The sequence below is a fragment of the Amblyomma maculatum genome, chromosome 8 (assembly GCF_055883805.1).
Source record: "Amblyomma maculatum isolate TAMU_Amacu chromosome 8, ASM5588380v1, whole genome shotgun sequence".
Taxonomy (NCBI): Eukaryota; Metazoa; Arthropoda; class Arachnida; order Ixodida; family Ixodidae; genus Amblyomma; species Amblyomma maculatum.
The window spans coordinates 75,165,390-75,187,037 of record NC_139351.1 but is presented as its reverse complement, the minus strand read 5'-3'; the positions used below and the strand labels follow the sequence as shown (position 1 = coordinate 75,187,037).

Here is a 21,648-nt window from a genome sequence, read left to right as displayed (position 1 = left end):
GCCTACTTTTATAGCACCCTCGCGAGGGACCGGTTTTCCCCGAACGAGCGGGGAGAGGGAAACAGGCCGCGCGCAGGGAGCATTGGGAAGTGGCGCGGCCTTCGAATGCGCGGCGCGCCACGGGCCCTACAACCTTTTGAGGCAGAACATTATAGATAAAAAACGTGCCGTTGATGTTTTACAGGAAGTTGTAGTAAGTATAGGTGCGCGTAATTAGGGATGCGTATATACAGCGTGGGCATAATTCCTGCTCAAACTCTGTTCTCTATATAAAGTCATTGATAGCAAAAGGCGAGAACCCATGTTGTTTCCGAAAGCCACCACACCTGCAAATACTTATTATAGTGCTGAAGAGGGTGGCAGTTCCAGTAAGGGCACCGTTACCATTTAATGCTGAATGCCCAAACCACCAGTTAACGTACCAGCGGGTTCAATCTGGACGGGTGACATAGACGAGCACGCAATCCTGGCTCGCGCGCGATTAAAAAAATCACCGACAAGAACCAAGCTTCCCAGAACCAGTCGAAATCGCATCAGAAGTTTTCTAAAGTCTAATGTTTTCTTTTTTTCTTTAGTGGTTACACGCTGCTTATTTTCCAAAGAGAAGCAGAGAAGCAGTTAAACTGCAGAACGAGGGGACAATATAGCGATTTAACTGAATTAACGTTTAGACTAAGTAAGATGCTACGAGTGGAGCAATCAATAAAACTTACCGCTCTCTTACTAATAACTGCTGTAAGTTACGAATTTCGATATGTTTGCTGGATACAAAAGTTCGAGGCTCTAGTTCGTGTATACACGAAACGATTAAGCAAAAAAGTGTTCTTATAAGTGTGCCACGTACGAGGAACCCTCAGGTTTCTGTATGGATGACAAAACTGCTTGAAACGAGGCTAAGTTTTATCAGAGCGATCGGCAACTAATTAAAAGAAAATGAGTGCCGAACAAATTTAAATCGCAAGTTGGTTTCATTGCTGTAAGTGTCATGAATGGTTCCACAATTTCTGACAGCCCAGAGGTGACATAAACGGTGAAATGGCGTCGCGGCACCACTCAGGCGTCGAAGGCTAGCGCAGGGCAGCCCTACTCAATTAGAATAAACAACACAGCCGCAGCGGGAGATTCGCGAGACGAAGGCGCGCCTCACATGGCGATTTATGTTCGTAACGCTCTCAAACCATTTTACCTTCATCTTTGGAACAAGGTATATCAATGCACACACGGGAAAATATTATAATTCCGCATCATGGGTGTGTGATATGCGCTCGTAACGTGCAAACGTCAGATAAAGACAACTTATCAGTGTGAAAAAAAAGCCCCCCCCCCCCCCCCACTAGTCCACATTGCAGAAATAACAATACACCTTGAGTAAGCACGAATTGTTGGACTTACTGCACCTATGCTACATATATAACCGCCCCGCTGTGGCGTTAAAGTAGTTAAGATGCCCGACTACTAAGCCGGAGCACGCGATGTTCGATCCTGACCGCTGGCGGCTGCGTTTCGTTGAAGCCGAAACGAAGAGGGGTCCCTGTGCTGTGCGATATCATTGTAAGTTGAACACCAGATGGTCGAAATTTCCGAAGTCCTCCACAAAAGCGTCTCTCCTAGCGTCACTCAATCAGTAACGTTAATCACTACAAACCCCATATATAACCAACGCGTTTGCATGACTGAGGTAGAGCAGTACCCATAGCTGAACTGTTGAAGGGGTTGCTTCTCAACCAAACTTGCAATTGTTCAGTAACAGTCACTTTTCTGCAACTGCTGCGCTCTTTGTCTCAATGTTTACCTCTTATTTTTCTAGAAATGAGTGAAAGGGTACATACAAATAAATTGTTTAAAGCAGACTAAACACATCAGAATCTGCATAGTCTGGTAACTAAGTAATGGTGTTGGCAACAAAGATATCTCTGAAGGGACTAACTTTAGGGCCAAAAAGACAAAATATGTTGTATACTTTACGTTTTCATCTCACATAAATAGCAGATGCACTGAGTTTATTTAAAATATACTCATTTCAAGATAATACTAATAGGTAGGGATAGAAATCATTTCTACCCTTATAAGACAAGCACAAAGTTGTAAGTATTAGACAAAATAAAAAACGATAACCGAAATGCTTGCATCGCGTAGGAAAAACCGTTCGTGATAGCTAAGAACAACACTATATTCGAAGAGAAAGCAAGAGTAGTATGGCAAGCCAAGATTAGGACAGGCACAGATTGCACATGGAGCCCGCAGACTGAACAAATAAGACTAGTGCCTTTTCTTGCAGTTAGTTTACTCCGAATGAGGCTGGAAGTAACACCAAGCAGGCTTCCGACGAATTCTTCTAGGCTTATATTTAGGACCACAAATGCCTCCATGTTGAGTAGCGCACGTCACGTGTTTTTTTTCTCTGGTCGGCTTGATTATTCATCGGCAGTTATACTTCCAAAAGGGTGACATCTCGTCGATAACCATACTGCAGATAGACTAAATAAAAAAGTCAAACTGACTCATTACGCGATAACTAGTAACACCTCAAATTAAGGTTATACGTTACCGCATATGTGGAGTAAATGTTTTAGATGCACATGTATTTGAATTCATTAGTGGTCTTAGAGCTCCCAGAAGCCCATTGACCTTGAACGCGAGCATCAAAAGTAAGCTACCTCTCTCACTTCATGTTGGACTATAATGGGTTGCACATGTCCTTAGAAGGTCTGATTCTGTACAATGTAGGGTTATTTTCTCATTTACAGAAGTTATCTGTGATCATATCGCGATAACCGTAAGCCTTTTGATGATACTTCGTATTTAATAAATTGAAAGAGTGATTCCCCTATTTCATATTCCTAGTGTAAATGCATCTTGACTACGCGCTGTCTTTATTTAAATCTCCTTTGTGACCAGTTTAAAATGTCAGGAGCTGCCAGGTATTCCTTTCGATCATTATTATTTAGCACCGTTAATCACAGTGTTCATAACAGTGCTAATAATTTTCTGGGGAAACGTTTATGAATGCAGTTGTGCGACGCCAAGTTCAACTTCACCAATGTATTATTCACCGCTGCCGCATACGACGTGAATTACGATGAACCTGTCGCTACGTGCCTGCCATCATCCCTATTTGAGGGCCACTACGCAAGGGTGGCTATGATCAAGAAGCTCGTTTTCTTCCTGAAGAACCAGTACACAGACTCGTCTAAACATGCAGCCTGCCTTGCAGTCACGTGAACTTCACCATCCTGAAGTTTTCTGGAGTAATTTTGCTTGAAGTGCTTTCTTTAAACGGTTTCAGCAAATTTTCTTTTCCCTACACCTTTTATAAACGCCAGATAATAGATGGAAAAATAAATCACTATCCAAGCTCTATTGTTCAAAACGCACTCGTGTTTTGAGTTCGTTGAAGTATTTCATTATCTTCCCAGTACTGCATTTGTCCTCAGTATTTTAGGCATCTTTATATTTGAAGTTGTTCTCTGTTGCATGCAGGAAAACTATTCATAACCTTAGGCCTGTACAGTACTACAAATTTTTGTGCTTCCGTAAAATTTTGTGTTTTTTTTCGGCAATGAACGCAGTTTCATAGACATTATAGCCGCAGATCATTATATTGCCACCTGCTCGCCATTACTGCACACGTGCACGACACCTTCCGTGTCTTGCCAAGTTACCCAAAGTATGTGAAAGAAAAATGACCTAAAATGCAAAACCTTTGCAGACAGGGAAGAGTTGCAATTCCTGAGGATACAATAGGTGCGAACAACAACAATTCTGAGAAATTTAACTCGTCCCATCGATTTCCTAGTGTCGTACAGAAAGCTTGTTTGGAGCCGTATATGGTGCTGCTTGATTTTCGGCCCCATAAATTGAGACTTTGCTGCGTCAGACCCAAAGCAGATTGGTGGTTATGCATTTCCTATTGTTCGTGTGGGGCAAGTAAGGAGGTACGGAGACAATTTGCTATTGAGCATTAACGATATTTGTTATTGGTGTCAACTAGCTGTGCTATGCTCAGGGGATGTTTAATTGAGTGACATATTCAGTGAAGGTAAAAATTCATCTTCATTTTTTAGCTTGACTCAGCTGTCATGCTCTTTATGCTTTTGGTCATATTTGCCGTCTATTTTTTTTTAATTCGAGTTCCCTACGACGTATTTACATTATTTTTGCTCTTTAATGAAACACTGCGATCGTTTAGGCGAGCCTAGGAGGAGGTGCATGATGGATTAGGAGATCGACAGAGCGTGAATATTTTAATAGAGGTGGAAGATAAGCATTGCGTAGTCCAAGTATTGCGAAATAAAGATAGCCGGTGGTCTGTAAGGATGGCAAGCTTAATTGCAGTAGAGGGGAAATGTAGCACGTTTGGCAGAAAGTAGAGCCGCGGACGGGCTTAGGCAGGCGCGAAAGCCCGTACCTGGCCCGCGGGCCGGGCTCGGTCTAGGTTCAGGACGCTCGCAAGCCCTCTGTCTCAGGCTCAAGCTCGGGCAGGGCTCTGGCCTCGGTATATTCGTCTCGGCAGGCAAGGCTGGAGACCCCGATCATGAGCACATGCCACTTCATGGAGCTAAAAGTGTTTTGAATACAGAAAATTTTCCCGTGTCTTAGAGCTTCCATGTTCTTTACGAGCATTGGCCGGGCATTGCTGGACGTTTCCGCGCCGTGAGTGGATCTAATTGCTAACCGTTAACGACCGCGCTGAGGGGCCACTTGTGGGCCATTGAGTTAATGTTTTGCTCCTCTGCTTCGGTAACACCGGCTCGAATGCTCATAGCGGTCGTTTTCAAGATTTGCATCACGCTGTTGCCTGTGACAGGTCTAGGCAAAGCCTTGCTTCTGCCTCCCCCTTATATTGGCTGAAGGACATACCTCAGAGTATTCGGGGTGTTTCCGTTCCAGTTTGGTTCTCGGTGCTGGCAAGGCAGTGGCGGCGCCTTGCTGGTGGCATGAAAATCAACGTGAAAGGCACACAGTGAGCCAGATGATGTCATCGAGTACTTGTCCAGGGAATAAACCCCCCTTCAGATTTAAAGCCTGCGCAATTTTGCAGAAGCAAACAAATTGCTTATGCAAAAGTTGCTTTCCTTAATAACATGTTAGGTATTTCTGCGAAAAATTAGCACCAAAAAAAAGGTTCAGCGCTACCTGTGAAGACTGTTGAAGCACCACAAATGCCTTAAGGTTCATTGATTTCTTCTAAACTATCAATGTACAACTTCTTGTGTTTGCCATAATAGTTTAAAACACTAATTCTATGCATATGCTGTGCTTATAGCTTACAAATTTGTGATCTTGTACTCGAGAACTCAGCATTTAAAGACCTTAGATTAACACATCATCTCACAAATATCTTTCTGTATAATCGCTTCAACTGATTACTTTATTCGGGCTCAGTCAGATCAGGGCCTTAGGTCTGAGCACTTTACCGGACCGGGCCGGGCTCAAGCCATTTCAGTGTTGGTCCGGGCTCGGGTCTGTAGTATAGAGTCCGGGCCGGGCTTAGGCTCAAAATTTTTGCCTGTGGCCCCTCTAGCACAGAGTAAGCTGAATAAAAGAGTTTATGAAGTTTGCGGGCATCAGATGGATGCAGTTGGCACACGATAGGGATACTTACAGGTATACGAAAGAGGCCTTTGCCTTGCATTGTGTGTAGTGTGGCTTGTGGTGACTGTGCTCTGAAGAATCTTGTGATTGTGTTTTTGAAGCGGAAGCTTCTCTTCGTCTGCCAGCTGGAACCTTATCCGTCGTGTCGGTAGGTGCCTGAAAGAGCGTTAACTCGGGCCTCTCCTTTCATGTGGTAGGGTGATAATATTGTTACGAAGCGGCAAGCCGATGAAGACAAGAGACAGAGCATGACCGATGGCGATGATAGATGACGTTTAATGAATGTTTGCAGGCCTAGTGCGAGCGCTCCTGCCCGCGCCACTGCCCGCTTCTTCTTCCTTGTCGTCCGTAACATGACCCGGGGCCACCGACGATCGTCCCGATCGTGGACAACGAAGTTTAGCGATGTTAATGATTGTATGGCATGATGATGGGCGTGTCTGGATGCTTGAAGAAGAAGAGGAAGAAGGAAGAATAGAACGGCTTGCCGACACGATGTCTGATGCGTGGGTGACCCGCCTCCCTTGGAGCTGTCAACCATCCATCACCAGAGTCCATGGGACCGATGGCTCGAGGTCACGTCGGGCAGCTTGGGCGGGGGTTGCGTGTTCGTGTCCATCGGTTCCTTCGGATCATTCGGGTCTTTCGGGTCCTTCGTCTCGGTTCTGATTCGTATGTCTGTTCTCCTTGTCTTCAGGTACGGGCTGGGGGCTGGGCGGTGGTAGTTGTTCAGGTCTGGGCTTGAAGGGCTGGGGCGAAGCTGCTCGGCGATGTCCCTGGGCCCTCGGTGATGGTCCCGGCTTGAAGATGGCCTCGATGCTCCAAGGCGAGGATGGGGATGTCGTACGCCGCACCTCCAACCAAATGTTACGAAGCGGCAAGCCGATGAAAGCGAGAGACAGAACATGACCGATGGCGGTGGTAGATTACGTTTAATGAATGTTTGCGGGCCTAGCGCGAGCGCTCCTGCCCGCGCCACTGCCCGCTTCTTCTTCCTTGTCGTCCGTAACATGACCCGGGGCCACCGACGATCGTCCCGATCCTGGACAAGGAAGTTTAGCGATGTTAATGATTTTATGGCATGATGATGGGAGTGTCTGGATGCTTGAAGAAGAGGAAGAAGGAAGAATAGAACGGCTTGCCGGTACGATGTCTGATGCGTAGGTGACCCGCCTCCCTTGGAGCTGTCAACCATCCGTCACCAGAGTCCATGGGACCGATGGCTCGAGGTCACGTCGGGCAGCTTGGGCGGGGGTTGCGTGTTCGTGTCCATCGGTTCCTTCGGGTCATTCGGGTCTTTCGGGCCCTTCGTCTCGGTTCTGATTCGTATGTCTGTTCTCCTTGTCTTCAGGTACGGACTGGGGGCTGGGCGGTGGTAGTTGTTCAGGTCTGGTCTTGAAGTGCTGGGGCGAAGCTGCTCGGCGATGTCCCTGGGCCCTCGGTGATGGTCCCGGCTTGAAGATGGCCTCGATGCTCCAAGGCGAGGATGGGGATGTCGTACGCCGCACCTCCAACCAAATGTTACGAAGCGGCAAGCCGATGAAAGCAAGAGACAGAACATGACCGATGGCGATGGTAGATTACGTTTAATGAATGCTTGCGGGCCTAGCGCGAGCGCACCTGCCCGCGCCACTGCCCGCTTCTTCTTCCTTGTCGTCCGTAACAATATAATCAGCCTACCTTGACATTTGAATTCACCTTGCCCTTAAGCCATGCAGGCACTTTGATAACAGACAATATTGTGGGTTCTGCAAGGAATGCGGTGAACGTTGATGCTTTCAACGAAATGCTGGTTATATTCAATGCAATGCTCGGTCACCCGCAATCAAAGCTTTCGCTCCACATTTGGTTCTGCAGCGTTAAAGCCCTCTAATGTTTTCACGTTTAAATATTGCTGAGGCGCTGGTAAATCGCTATATTTATAGGTTGTTGCGAAATGCAGCTGTCATTCATAGTTCAAGTACCAGTGAACACGTTTCCTGTATTGCATCCTACGAGTTGCTTAAACATTCTAGGTGTAAGTGCGTTCAATAAAGAAATGATTTCAATGTAACGCCTGTTTGTAATTTTTTGCGTAAGGCATTGTCATTAACACTTGAAAACATGTGTGTGAAAGCTGAGAATGCAGTATTGGAGACAGCATATCGTAATGACCGGTACAACAATATATGAAAGCAAAATGCCCACCCGAGAAATATTATTGATACTTTCAATATGCACGATGCCGTGATCATGTTTTCTATATAACAGGTGTATACCATCTGCTCCTATTCGCAGATAGACGTTACATCATTTCAATAAGGGGACATTTTTTTCTGAGCTTCGCCAAGTGCATATGAATGCTTCGGCTTAAAGCTCCCTGACTTCAGTTTAAACTAGATGGACTCTTGGTTATGCCCTTACTGTAAAATCTGGTAGACCAACTTGCACGCGAAAGTTTGCACCATGCACCTTTAATTGCCACCACATGCATAACCATTGTCCGGAGAAGAGGCTTGTTATCAAGAGGGGAAATTATATACACTACGATAGTCTTCGAGAATTTAGAGTAATAAAATACCGCTCGCTCGTATCTCCAAACCAACCATCCATTTTGCACTCACAATTCAATTCAACATGATTTATATGTTGGCTTGGGCATATAAACACTACCATATGGCCATGTAGCCTTGTTCCAGCTGCACAGCGTGCTTCCCCATCCTCACTATCTCACACGCATGGTCTCTCCTAATGTCCAAAACCAATACAATTGCCACATTAACTGCACTAGACCCTAGTTCATGCAGTACATCACTCGCGTCGAAATACTTCTAAGGTCAGATGACTAACCTGCGCTCTTGGCGCAGGAATATAATTTGTTCTCTCTATAGCCGGAAACAATAAATTTGTACGGGAGAGATGATATTACACTTGATGAACACAGTCGAACGCCTTTTAATGAAGCGCGCTTGATACCTGTAAAAATCTTCGTTATTCACGCCACTTCGTTGTAAAAGTCGCGGACTTTGTAGCAAGCATTAGAGCACGTTAGGTATGTTCAGGGCAACAGAAGTTTTAGTTAACATTACTTCAAGGGTAACCGTACGAAGATTACGCCATCTGCTAGGCTCCTGCTATGAATAGCACAAACTCCGCCGCTATACACCTCTTCGCCATATTTGCGCTTCTTGTTCACTTAGGTCGCCAAGTGTTGGTCGTCCATGTTTATAGCTAACCGCAGTTTACTATGGCTCACTGCAGCTTCTTACTGACTCAATATCCGGAAGGGAGCGTGAGGATCGCTGCCCCTAATTTTTCCTCTTTGCAACAAGCTACCCTGGCGCAGCACGTCCAAAATTTCTGCAGTTCTGCCCTTTTGCACTTTCTTTCGTCGATGTGCGGTCGCCATGGCTACTGCGTGCTTCGGAATTTGCGGAGTCATCTTTGCAGTGGTGCTCCATACGCGCTTCGTAACTCAGTATCGGGTGGGGAGGGCAATTTCTGCACCGCTACATATGCTCCTATAAAGGAGCAAATCGGCCATCGGGGATACCGAAATTTCTTATTTGCATAGGCAAATTTGTTGTAATAGTCTTCGTAGCAGAGGCGTTCACAATACATATTGTCATGACCAAAAGAGCCTCAGACGTGCATGTAGGCGCTGTGCGGACGCAGAGCGACGTACAGGCAGACCCACGAAGCGTCCTCTAAATCTTCGAGCCAGGTCCGGCACAAATGCTCTCTACACGCCAACAAACACTTCGTCGTCATTGCGTTGCTGCTCAGCGCCGAGGCCGCACAGTGCTAGAACCCTGACATTATTCTCCCCCTAATATATAAGCATCACCACAATGGGAATGAGGTATGTAAAAAAAGGGAAATAGAAAAGAACCACGCAATCACTGCACAAAGAAGCATTACACAGCCTGGGCAAGATGATTCACGGAGAGCTGGTAAACAAAGCATCGATGACGCTCTGTACCGCGAAAGGTAAGGCCTCAGCTTCACAACTTGCACGACTTGGGGCCGCTAACAATGATTAGCCATTGTCTTAGTCCCGTCAGGAAGTACTTCGTAGTTCACGTTGCTTAGGCTGCGCAGGACCTTGTACTGGCCAAAATAATTGATGCAGGAACTTTTCACACAGCACATTGCGGCGCACAGGTGTTTACACCTACACCTGGTCACCCGGTTTGTAGTGCACGTCTCTATGCCGAAGGCTGTAATGTCGGGCATTAGCAGCTCGTTGTCCCCTGATGTGCAAGCGGGCTAACTGGTGTGCTTGTTCCACGTAATGGCCAGCGCTGAAGGTGATATCGTCATCACCGCATGGTTGCATGGCATCTAACATCATGCGCACCTCTCTACAATAAACGAGATGGAACGGGGTAAACCTAGTGTTTTCTGCCTCGCGGTATTGTAAGCGAAGGTGATGTAAGACAGTATTTTGTCCCACGTCTTTACTCAACATTGACGCACATTTAAATCATGTCTGCGAGTGTCTTATTGAGCCGTTTTGTTAAGGTTGCGGATTGTAGGCGGTAGTTCTTCGATGTTTAGTGTAAGGATATTCCGTAAGACCTGAGTGGTGAATGCCTTTTCCTGGTCAGTGATGATCGTCGACGGACCGCCATGTCGACGAACGATGTCGCTCATTAAGAACTCAGCCACTCCGGCCGCTCTACCGCGCGCAAAGGCCTTCGTCTAGGTGAAGCGGGTAAAGTGGTGCGTGGCAACTACGATCCACTTGTGGCCGGTCGATGAGAGAGGAATGGGCCCAAGGAGGTCTATGGACACTTTGTCGAATGGTAGTTGTGCGAGCTCGATGGATTGAAGCATGTCGGGAGGTGGTAGCGCAGGTTTCTTACACCGCTGACATTGCCAGCACGTTCGTGCGTAATGCTTGACGTTGGACGCAAGCTGTCGCCAGAAATAATTTAGGCGGACTTTAGAGAGAGTGCGCCTGTAATGAAAATGGCCGGAGGTCGGTTCGCCATGACAAGAAAGGAGCATTTCATCTCTTAGAACGGATGATATGACGAGCAGGTAAGTTTTCGCACGTAACGCAGAATTCTTCTTGTAAACGACACCACTCCAGGGACAGAAGGACAACAGTCCATCGACCAGGTGTAAGGGCATATCCGGGTGCCCCCCTTCGATTTGATTGTTAAACAGTAGCAGCTTGGAGTCGGCACGCTGTCTGGACATGAGGTTGGACGTGCTAACTGCTCCGAGGAAGATATCGTCGTTCGCGGTGTCTTGCGAAGGGGTTTGACGAGTGCACGTAACAGGCTATCAGCGTCTGTGTGCTTCAGACCGGACTTGTAAGTGATGGCGAAGTCGAATTCTTCTTTCGGTTGTAGAGTACGATTCAGTGCGCGAAAGGGCGCAGCTCGCGTAGGCTATTACCCTGTCGACGCCGTCTTGCCATTGAACGAGGACAGCGCCAAGTCAGTCGTTCCTTGCCTCTGTGTGTGTGGGTGTGTGTGTTTGTGACAAAATGTGCAAGTATCGTGGGAGCTTGGAGACGGCGGCCTATATCGTCGAAAGCTGCCTGCTGTTCACTGCCCCAGGAAAATGCTGCCCAGCCCGATTGAAGAACGTGAGAGGGCTAGCGCGCTGAGCGAAGTTTTTGATGAAGCTACGGTAGTAGTAAGAGAAACCCAGAAATCGCCGGTCTGATTTCTTGTCTCTGAGATTTACAAATTACGTAATAGCCGCGAGTTTCTCAGGGTCAGCCCGGATGCCGCCGGCACACACGACGTCCCCGAGAAACTTCAATTCAATGAAGCCGAAGTGGCACTTTTCATGTTTGAATTACAGGTTGGCGGACCAAACGGCGTCTAGGACAGATCTGGGACCGTGAAGATCCTCTTTGAAAGTTGGCGAAGAGATGATCACATCGTCCAAGTAAACTAGACATGTCTGCCACTTTAGACCAGGGAGAACCGTGTCCATCGTTCTTTGGAAGGTTACATTTGCGCAGATCAGACCGAAGGGGAGGACACGAAATACGTAAAGCCCATCCGGTATAATGTAAGCAGTTTTCTCCCGGTCCTTCTCATCCACTTCAATCTGCTAATAGCCACTTTTGAGATCGACTGAAGAAAAGTACTTAGCGTGTCGAAGTCTGTCCAGGCAGTCGTCTATGCGCGGTAGTTGATAAACGACCTTCTTCGTCACGCTATTTAGCTTTCTCTAGTCGACGCAGAATCGCAGTGTGCATTTGTTTTTCGTGGCGAGGAGGACAGGAGGCGACCATGAACTGCTTGATGGTTGGAAGACGTCATCGGTGAGCATCTCTCGGATTTGCTTTTGGATAGCTTCTCGTTCGCGAGGAGACACACAGTAGAGCTGCTGATGGATGGGACGAGTTCTTTCATGCGCAATAATCCTGTGTTTCTCGGTGAACCTTTGCCGCAGTTTAGAGGACGACGTGAAACAAGCACAAAACTCAAGCAAGAGGTCCTTCATCTCCCTCTTTAACAGCGTGCGGAAGATCTAGATTTATGCGAACGCCCCTCACTGTATCCTTTTGTACGTTAACCATAGTTGTTTTGCAGTAAAATATTTGGCAACTTCCTGAACGGGGTCTACGTACGCTGTGGGTGTTCCACGGAATAGATGGCGATGCTCATTGCTATAATTTGTTATGAGCACTTGTGTCCGATCGCCATAGAATATACCAACACCACATGGTACAGACATGCATAGAGAAAGCAAAACAGGCACATTAGGCTCGATAATTCTCAGTCCTTGCTGTGGCTTGTCGCAGGTAACTCTCGCGAGGATACTGGTACGTGGGGCCACTGTGGCGTTATCGTCGGCAATTCGCAGTGCGGATCGAAACTCACTGAGTTCAGGCTTTTCTGTCGCCATCTTGGTGGTGACAATATGATACAGTGGGTTGAAAAAGTTGTCCAAGAAAAATTTTGGTCAGATAGCACGACTAGAAAATTTACGTAATTGAAATAGAAATCAACCCCCCCCCCCCAAACTAAAGAAAAAGGAGTGGTTATCGGCGCGTGGAGAGCGCTCAATCCACACCTGGTTCGAACATTTGGAGAACGCTTCGTGGAAATGCCTCCAGGTTGGTCTGCATCAGCACAGTGCCTACGCGCACGTCTTAGGCTATTTGGGTGATGACATTATTAAACGTAAGAATGTGGCCGGGCCATATCAAATCAGTCCTGATAAAGGTCATTTCGCTGTAGAAGCATTCGTTATATAGGGGTTAACTGTATTATATACAGTTCTATTTCGTGCTTGGATAATCATAATAATACCTGCGGAAATGTGTTAGTACGAAACAATTCTGTGGGGTTTCCTAACTGTGCAAACTTACACGACTTGAAGAACAGCAATAAGCTGGGCAATATATGATTGGTCTTGTTACTCACATAACTTTGTCATATTCCATGGAGATCACAAGCGTTTTGTAAAGTTGAGTACTACTTCATTGCGACAGGCACCAAAAGTTTCCTCAACGTGCTACTGCACTGCACAGAGTAGAGGGAGCGGAACCCTTGCAATATGATCCCATATCTACTAGGCAGCGAACTTCACTGTATCTGATATCTTATTTTCGGTACAGATCTATCCATTTGCAGTTGAGGGGAAAAATACTTGTTTATAAAGGCGATCATTTTTAAAACGGTACTCTTTTATTAGAGCATTTGCGAATTTGATAGAAGGAGGTCGGATTACCTAGCAAGCAACAGTTGTTTATTGAAACTTCTTGTCTATTTAAGGGCTCATTTGACAGTTGACTTTGTTTGTTGTTGAAGGAAATAATTAAGAGGGGCTCTCACGCTTTCATGTTTCACTTCCCTTGTGTCACATGTTCATCTGTTGGAAGAAGGGTCTTCAAGGTAACTGTTGCATGTGCCAAGAAGATGGCTCGTTAATATAAAACGTTCTGAACTGAAAAGGCCTTCTGCATGGTAAAGCGTCTGTCAGCTTCTTTATAGAGTATTAGCCTTTGCTTTTGTACGAGAAGTAACATCAGCCCTACCATATCGATCCCATAGTGGAATTTCACCAAAGAAAAGCTGATTATTATATACAATGGCGTGGACTTCATGATCATCGATTTAATAATTTATTGCCATGTGCCAAGCACAACAGAAAGTGTTCTTTATAATATAACGATAAGGTAGGGCGAAAAATCTGCTGCGAGTTATTACTACACAAAAAAAAAATAGAAGAGGAATGAAACTGTTGCATAGGCACATGTGCCTACATGCGCATGTGCGTACCTGCGCTCAAATATGAAGATGAGGCAAGCATGCACTAGTAAATTAAAAGCTTTATGAAAACTTGTTGCTTCGAGTAGGCTGTATAAAATCGGTATAGATATGCTCTACAGATACTTTACAGAGGGTAGTTCCAGTCTTCCGAACAGATGGCGTCCCTAGGACGAACATAATTTCTGGTCTTTGAAAGGCATCGGTGCGCAGTGCAGACTGCTAGCGTGCAGCTTGTGTAAAATGTTGGCTGACTGTGAAAGACCACTGCTTTGCCGGTGTCATTTTTTCGTGTCGAAGTAACCTGCGGGACATAGAGCTAATCACATGGGGGTTTATTGGCCAAAGAACAGACAATGCTTTCAACATATGGTGAACATCATTGCCCATGACGCCGTTTTTCACGGAGGTGAATCACGAGTTGATGTTTTTTTCTGGGAGAAGAAAGCACCTGCGAGTTTTAGGGAAAGGAGTGTCATACACCTGACGCAGTAGCTCATTTTAGCGCCGGCAGTAGCCATGGAAATTACAGAAGGAGCATAACGTTTTCATAGAAGCTCTGCTGCCGCGTTATGTTCGTAATATAATAAAAAGTATCTGGGTGTTGCTATTATGGCTGCGCGATTTAAATAAAAGATTGTGTAAAGGGGGAAGGTCAGTATGGCACGTCAGTGAGCCTGCTTACTTTAGACAACCACTTAAGATATACTTGTAATAATTGCTAATTATGACATTGATGAATATAATGCAGACATTTACAATTTTAAGATGTATTTACATTCACACTTATCCCAGGTATGGGTGCTGAATTCTGGAGAATGTCCTGTTACTTTCGCCCGAGCGTAGGCTAGCGGAGCTGGGAGCCTGCTGCCGCTTTTGGGTACTGTAATAATCTTTTGAAGCCAGAAAATTTACAGTAGGTAAAATATTATATTTTAAACTGTATAGATTACGCGCGTTCTTATTAGTAGTAAATAATGCGCACAATAGTAAATGAATAATAATCATAATACTTAAGCTAGGATGGTGAGAATATGTTTTTGCCATTTGAGAAAGAAAATTGAAAGCAAAGATATCGGGCGGTTGTTGACTGAAATCTCTTCCGTTTTAAAGTACAATATATTTTCCAGAGAAAGCTTTCGAGAAGGAAGTGTTAAAAAGCAAACGGCCCGATGGCTGATGGACTTATCGGCACGTTCTAATCAATGCAGGGAGCCAGAAGGCCGCAGTAAATGAACAATGTTGCTAAAGTTATAATTTACTAGTACCGAAACATACTATGCGCATACACTTGAACTTTTTGTGCTATCTACAAGCTCGTTGTCCCAACCATTAGGAGGTACAGAGCACCGTGCAGCCGTGCGCCAGCGCGCCGTCAGCCGTCAAACCACAAGGCTCGAAAGCCGGCGATGGCGGAAGGGTCACATGACCAAATAAGGCCGCTCCCATACGCTGGAGCTGTAAAAGCTCTATACCTTGTATAAAATAACTGCGGAATCAGAGGAGAATAAGACATTTTTGTGCATGCTGTTTTACTTCCATTGATTAGAAAGACATATTTTCGTAGTAAAATTAAGTGAGACAAACTTTTACCGGTGTCTTAAAATGGTGACCAAAATTTTTGGGCTACATATCGTCCTACAACAGTTATTTCTCTTAGCAAATGATTTTGTAAAATGTATGGTAACTTTTCTAATGAACTATTCATGAAAGTCAATTATCTTAAACCACAACACTTCGGTTTCCTACCTGACTATTCGACTGGACTTGCACTAAACGAATTGTCTGATTTCAATGAGCTCATTATGCAACGGCCGGCTGACTGGAACAGTTTTTGCTCATTTCGCTAAAGCGTTTTCACGAGTAACGATACCATCCTTTTTCGTAATCTTCAATCTTTAATAATTCCTGATACTTCTTAGATTTTAATATGAAGCCGTGTTGTCCACTCCCTTGATGGTGTTCAACTTTCGTATGCTATATCTAACCTAGCCATTGGTGTTTTTTATGTTCTTGAGGGATCGAAGTTCTATAAAATCAAGCCGTCCATACAATTTCTTTTGTCCCACGCAGTTCAACTAACATATGCTCAGCTACACAACCTAAATATCCTTTCTGTAAGCCTTAAAATTAATATAATAAAATACTTCATATATATATATATATATATATATATATATATATATATATATAGCATAAGTAAATAGACCTGTACTTGGTTGCTAGAGGTTACATAAAAGTGAAAAATTGCTTCATACTGTTTCCAAGTTTATTTGTAGTCGACGTCGCCTACAAATAAACTTGGAAACAGCATGAAGCAATTTTTCACTTTTATATATATATATATATATATATATATATATATATATATATATATATATATATATATATATATATTATATATATTGTAAGGTGTTTATAGGAGCACCAAGACCGCAAGCAACGTCCGCAAACCAAAGCGACGGGGGTAGCGTTCTAATCAACAGTGCAGTGCCAACAAGGCTCCGGCTCCACTTCGCTACCTCTTCGGGTTGGCGCGCGAGCTGATGGCGATCGAGATTACTACAATACCCCCCGGTGGAAAAGGAGCCATCCTGGCGACTCATGGTGAGGAAAGGGTAGGGGGATCATAATACGGCTTGAGGCGGTCGACATGTACAGTTTCTCGGCCGCGGCGGTGATGATCTGGAGATGGGTTCAAGGGCTCTACTACGTAATTGACGGGAGAAAATTGTTCGAGAATGCGGTAAGGTCCATGATAGCGCGATAGGAGTTTGGATGAGAGGCCGGGTGCAGAGGTAGGCACCCAGAGCCAAACGAGGGCACCTGAGGGAAATGAAGGCGCGGGATTTGTAGGGTCCCGGTTATGATTTTGTTGAGCCTGGTTCTCCGTTGTGAAGGAGCGCGCCAATTGTCGGCATTCTTCGGCAAATGTGTGCGCTTCAGACAGTAGAGTGGTCTCTGAAGCGTCGGGTTGGTAGGGCAGGATAGTATCCATGGTGGACGTGGGTTCACTACCATATAAAAGAAAGAAGGGGGAGAACCCAGTCGTGGTCTGCGTAGCCGTATTGTAGGCGTACGTTACGAAAGGCAGCACTTGGTCCCAATTAGAGTGAGCGCTATCAACGTACATGGCTAGCATGTCACTAAGAGTGCGATTAAATCGCTCAGTCATGCCGTTCGTTTGGGGGTGATACGGTGTGGTGCTCTGGTGAATGATCTGGCACTGTTTGAGGAGGGCTTCGACAGTGTCGGAAAGAAACGCACGTCCGCGGTCACTGATCAATTCTTTCGGTGCGCCGTGACGAAGAACGAGGCGATACAGAATGAACGATGCAACATCCCGTGCGGTAGCAGACTGCAAGGCCGATGTTTCCACGTAACGAGTTAGGTGGTCAACGGCTACGATGACCCAGCGGTTGTTAGCCGACGTGGTCGGAAGCGGGTCATACAGATCGATACCGACACGGTCAAAAGGGCGGCTGGGGCAAGGCAATGGCTGCAACGGAGCGGCTGGCTGAGGGGATGGATTCTTGCGACGTTGGCAGGCGGTACAGGATCGGATATACTGACGAATGAAGCGGTACATGACGCGCCAGTAATATCTCATACGCAGTCAAGAATAGGTTTTCATGACACCTGCATGGCCGCATTGGGGATCGGCGTGGAAAGAGGCGCAGATTTCGGCACGGAGATGTCGCAGAATCACGAGAAGCCATTTTCGCCCTGTAGGATGGTAATTGCGGCGGTATAAAAGTCCATCACGAGTGGCGAAGTGGTGGGCCTGACGACGAAGTGCACGTGACGGAGACAGCTCTGCGGGCGTAGACAGGAATGTTAAGAGGGAGGATATCCATGGATCCTTCTGCTGCTCATATGTCATGTTGGTAATGTTGAGCGGTGACATATCGTAGGCACAAACGAAGCCAGCCGTCGAGTCGTTAGGAAGCGGTGAACGGGAAAGGGCATCAGCGTCGGTGTGCTTGCGTCCAGATCGATAGATGACGTGGATATCGCACTCCTGAAGACGTAACGCCCAGCGGGCGAGGCGGCCGGAGGGGTCTTTGAGGGAGGATAGCCAACAGAGCGCGTGGTGGTCGGTAACAACGTAGAATGGGCGACCGTAAATATAAGGACGAAACTTGGTAATGGCCCATATGATGGCCAGACACTACTTTTCGGTCACAGAATAGTTCGATTCCGCTTTCGTTAGGGTACGACTAGCGTACGCGACGACATACTCGGAATATCCAGGTTTCCGTTGAGCAAGAACAGCGCCCAGACCTACGCCACTTGCATCCGTGTGTATTTGGGTCGAGCAGGCAGGATCAAAATGGCGGAGTATATGGGGAGAGACCAGTAGATGGCGTAGTGTACTGAACGCAGCATCACAGTCTGGTGACCAAGAGGAGAGGTTCGGGCCTCCGGCGAGAAGTTGCGTTAAAGGGGCGATGATACTGGCGAAGTTGCGGATAAAACGGCGGAAATACGAAAATAGACCGATAAAACGTCGAAGTTCTTTCAAGGTTGTGAGCTTGGGGAAGTCTGCGACGGCACGAAGTTTCGTAGGATCCGGTAGAACGCCATCCTTGGATATGACATGACCAAGTATTGTGAGCTTGGCAGCGGCAAAGTGACATTTCTTCAAGTTGAGCTGTAGGCAGGCTTCAGTAAGGCACGTAAGGACACGCTGAAGGCGCAGAAGGTGGGAAGGGAAATCTTTCGAGAAAACGACAATGTCATCTAGATAACAAAGACACGTTTCCCATTTGAGCCCACTGAGAATGTTATGCATCATTCTCTCGAAGGTGGCGGGGGCGTTGCACAGTCCGAACGGCATCACATTGAATTCATACAATCCATCGGGAGTGATGAAGGCTGTTTTCGGGCGGTCAGCGGAAGCCATCGGTACTAGCCAATAGCCAGAGCTCAAATCTAGCGACGAAAAGAACTCCGCTCCTTGAAACAATCTAGCGCGTCGTCAATTCGTGGTAGTGGGTAAACATCTTTGCGGGTTATCTTATTCAGACGCCGGTAGTCCACACAGAAGCGGATCGTGCCATCTTTCTTCGTCACCAACACTACGGGGGAGGCCCAAGGGCTATGAGATGGTCGTATGATGCCCCGTTGAAGCATATCGGCGACATTGTCACGAATGACGCGGCGCTCAGTGGGCGACACGCGATATGGTCGCTGCCGCAGGGGAGCATGAGGGCCAGTGTCGATTGCATGAGAAACGGTCAAGGCGCGGCCCAAGGAAGGCTGAGACACGTCAAAAGATGCACTGAAGAGCTGGAGGAGGGCGACTATTTGGTCCCGTTGGGCGGACGGAAGGTCGGTCGCGATAGCTCGATGAAGGGCGTCGATAGGAAGCTCATCACTCGTAGCAGCACAAGACGTCAGGGCAGCGACGTGAGGAAAAACTTCAGGTTCGGAGAACATGTAAGTGCGATCAGGGTCCAGCTCTGCAATGTAGCCGAGGCACTCTCCGCGAAGAACAGCCGTTGGGCAGGAAAAAGGGTTGGAAGCATAGATGACACAGCTGCCATCAGAAATTGTTAGAACGGCGAAAGGAAGAAGGAGGCGGTTATGGTGGGCGAAGGCGAGTTTGGGCGTAAAGAGAACAGGACTAGGGAGGGCAGATGTCGAAATAAGGGGAACGAGAACAAAAGAAAAGTGAGGGCAGATGTCGAAATAAGGGGAACGAGAACAGAAGAAAAGGGAGGAATGTCGGTGTCTGCAGCTACAAGGAGTTTAGCAGGGCGCACAGGCGGGTCACACAGGGAAACATTACACACAGGGGAAAGCTCAACTTCAGCACGGGCACAATCAATCACAGCACTGTGAGTTGACAGAAAGTCGTAGCCGAGGATGATGTCGTGGGAGCAGTCGTAAAGCACCACCATCTCGACGAGATACGTAATGTCTTTGATGCAAACTCGTACCGTGCACGCTGCCACAGGGGTGATGCGCTCTGAACTGGCCGTACGAAGCGAAAAGGCAGAAAGCGGCGTCGTGACCTTGCGAATTTTGCGGCGAAGGGCATCACTAATTACGAAAACGGCAGCACCTGTATCCACCAGCGCAAGAACGGGAAAACCTTCTACGAACACTTCAATGACGTTGGCGGGAGAAGGCGGAGGACTTAACGAGTTCGTCAAACGCGCAGTTCTTGCCTCCGGAACTGCGGCATTTAGTTTTCCCCTTGCGTAGAGCCCTGTCGCCGGACCATTGGCGAAATGGAACGTCGGCGAGGCGATGGTGAACGGCGTGTCGAGTACTGAGCCCGAGGTGGAGACGATCCAGAAGAGACGTTGCTCAAGGGCGGCTCGGGATCGTAGTGGTACTGACGGACTGTGTTCTCAGGATGAAGCGGGCGCTGACGGCAAAGGCGAGCGACGTGACCCGGGAGCCCGCAAGCATAGCAAATTGGGCGATTGTCGGCGGTTCACCATGGGTTCGTAATGCGGCGTCACGGTCGAGGAATCGGAGACTGAGGGGCCATGAAACGAGGTGGAGCATAAAATGTAGGGCCGTTCTGGTACGACGATGTTGGAAGCGGACCGCGCGTTCCAGCGGTTACTTGAGCGTAAGTGAGTGGGGCTTGCACAGGAGCGATGGGAACACTAGAAGGCAGTGCTTCGGCGACTTTTTCCTCGATAACTTGGCGGATAGCCGGCGAGATGGATGGCGCGTTGGCCGGTGCTAATTGCGAAGTGCAGACGGTCGGCTGAACTGGATGGAGGAGGGACAGCTGGCGTGCAACTTCTTCGCGGATGAAGTCTTGGATATTCTGCATAAATTGAGACTGTTCCGCAGACGGCGTAGCCAGTGCCAAGCCAGCAATGCCGGCAGGTGTGGCAGCCCGCCGCGCAGAAGCGCGTTGCTTTCGTAGCTCGTCAAACCTCTGGCACAGTGTTATAATGTCGGATACGGAAGTAGGGTATCTGGCCGACATCATATAGTACGCATCATCAGTGAGACCTTTTAGAACATGTGTGACTCTTTCGGGCTCAGGCATGGACGAATTGACCCGCTTGCAGAGGTCAACCACGTCCTCAATGTAGCTAGTAAACGTTTCTTCGGGACGTTGAATCCGTGCATGGAGGCGTTGTTCGGCGCGGAGTTTACGAACCGCAGGACGGCCGAATACATCCGCGAAGTTCTTCTTTGAAGACAGACCACGTCGGAAGATCGGCTTCGTGGTTTCGAAACCACAGATTCGCCACGTCCGTGAGGTAGAATAGGACGTTGCTCAGTTTTATGGAATTGTCCCAGCGGTTGTAAGTGCTGACGCGCTCGTAAGAGGCCAGCCAGTCGTCAACGTCGTGGTCGTCGGTACCACTGAAGAAAGGTGGGTCACGGGGGCGTTGTGCCCCGGGACAGAAGATGGTGGCAGGAGTGGCAGGGATGGGCGTCGATGGTTGGCTGGGAGCGTCCTGCATGGTTGTGACCGAAGGCGGTAGCGTGCGGTTCCGAAGTTCCAGGGTGAAATTTGCGAGGAGGACTGGTGCGACAACCGAACCTCCACCAAGTGTAAGGTGTTTATAGGAGCACCAAGACCGCAAGCAACGTCCGCGAACCAAAGCGACGGGGGTAGCGTTCTAATCAACAGTGCAGTGCCAACAAGGCTCCGGCTCCACTTCGTCTACCTCTTCGGGTTGGCGCGCGAGCTGATGGCGATTGCAGTTATTGCTCACTTTTGGTAAATTGATCTGAGGTTCTTTACCAACCTAGATAATATCACTACACAAATCACGCTCTCTTTATAAAAAATTGAGAAGCTAGGTACTAACAATAATACTATATCTGAATATTAATCTTTATT

At 47.2% G+C, this 21,648-nt stretch overlaps 1 protein-coding gene across 9 annotated transcripts in view; it reads right to left on the bottom strand.

Moving 5' to 3' along the window:
• Positions 1 to 21,648, bottom strand: part of LOC146181550 (uncharacterized) — a 173,469-nt gene that overhangs the window by 125,184 nt on the left and 26,637 nt on the right. For 4 of the 9 annotated variants that reach the window (XR_014700239.1, XR_014700241.1, XM_084576594.1 and 1 more), the window contains exon 3: positions 4,861 to 4,929. The exons of 3 other annotated variants lie outside the window; for them this stretch is intronic. Coding sequence is in view for 4 of the 6 variants with exons in the window: in XM_084576594.1 (XP_084432720.1) it covers positions 4,861 to 4,929 (69 nt within the window). In the remaining 2 variants the exon portion in view is untranslated. 2 more of the 9 variants (XM_084576596.1, XM_084576593.1) reach the window with 2 other exon arrangements.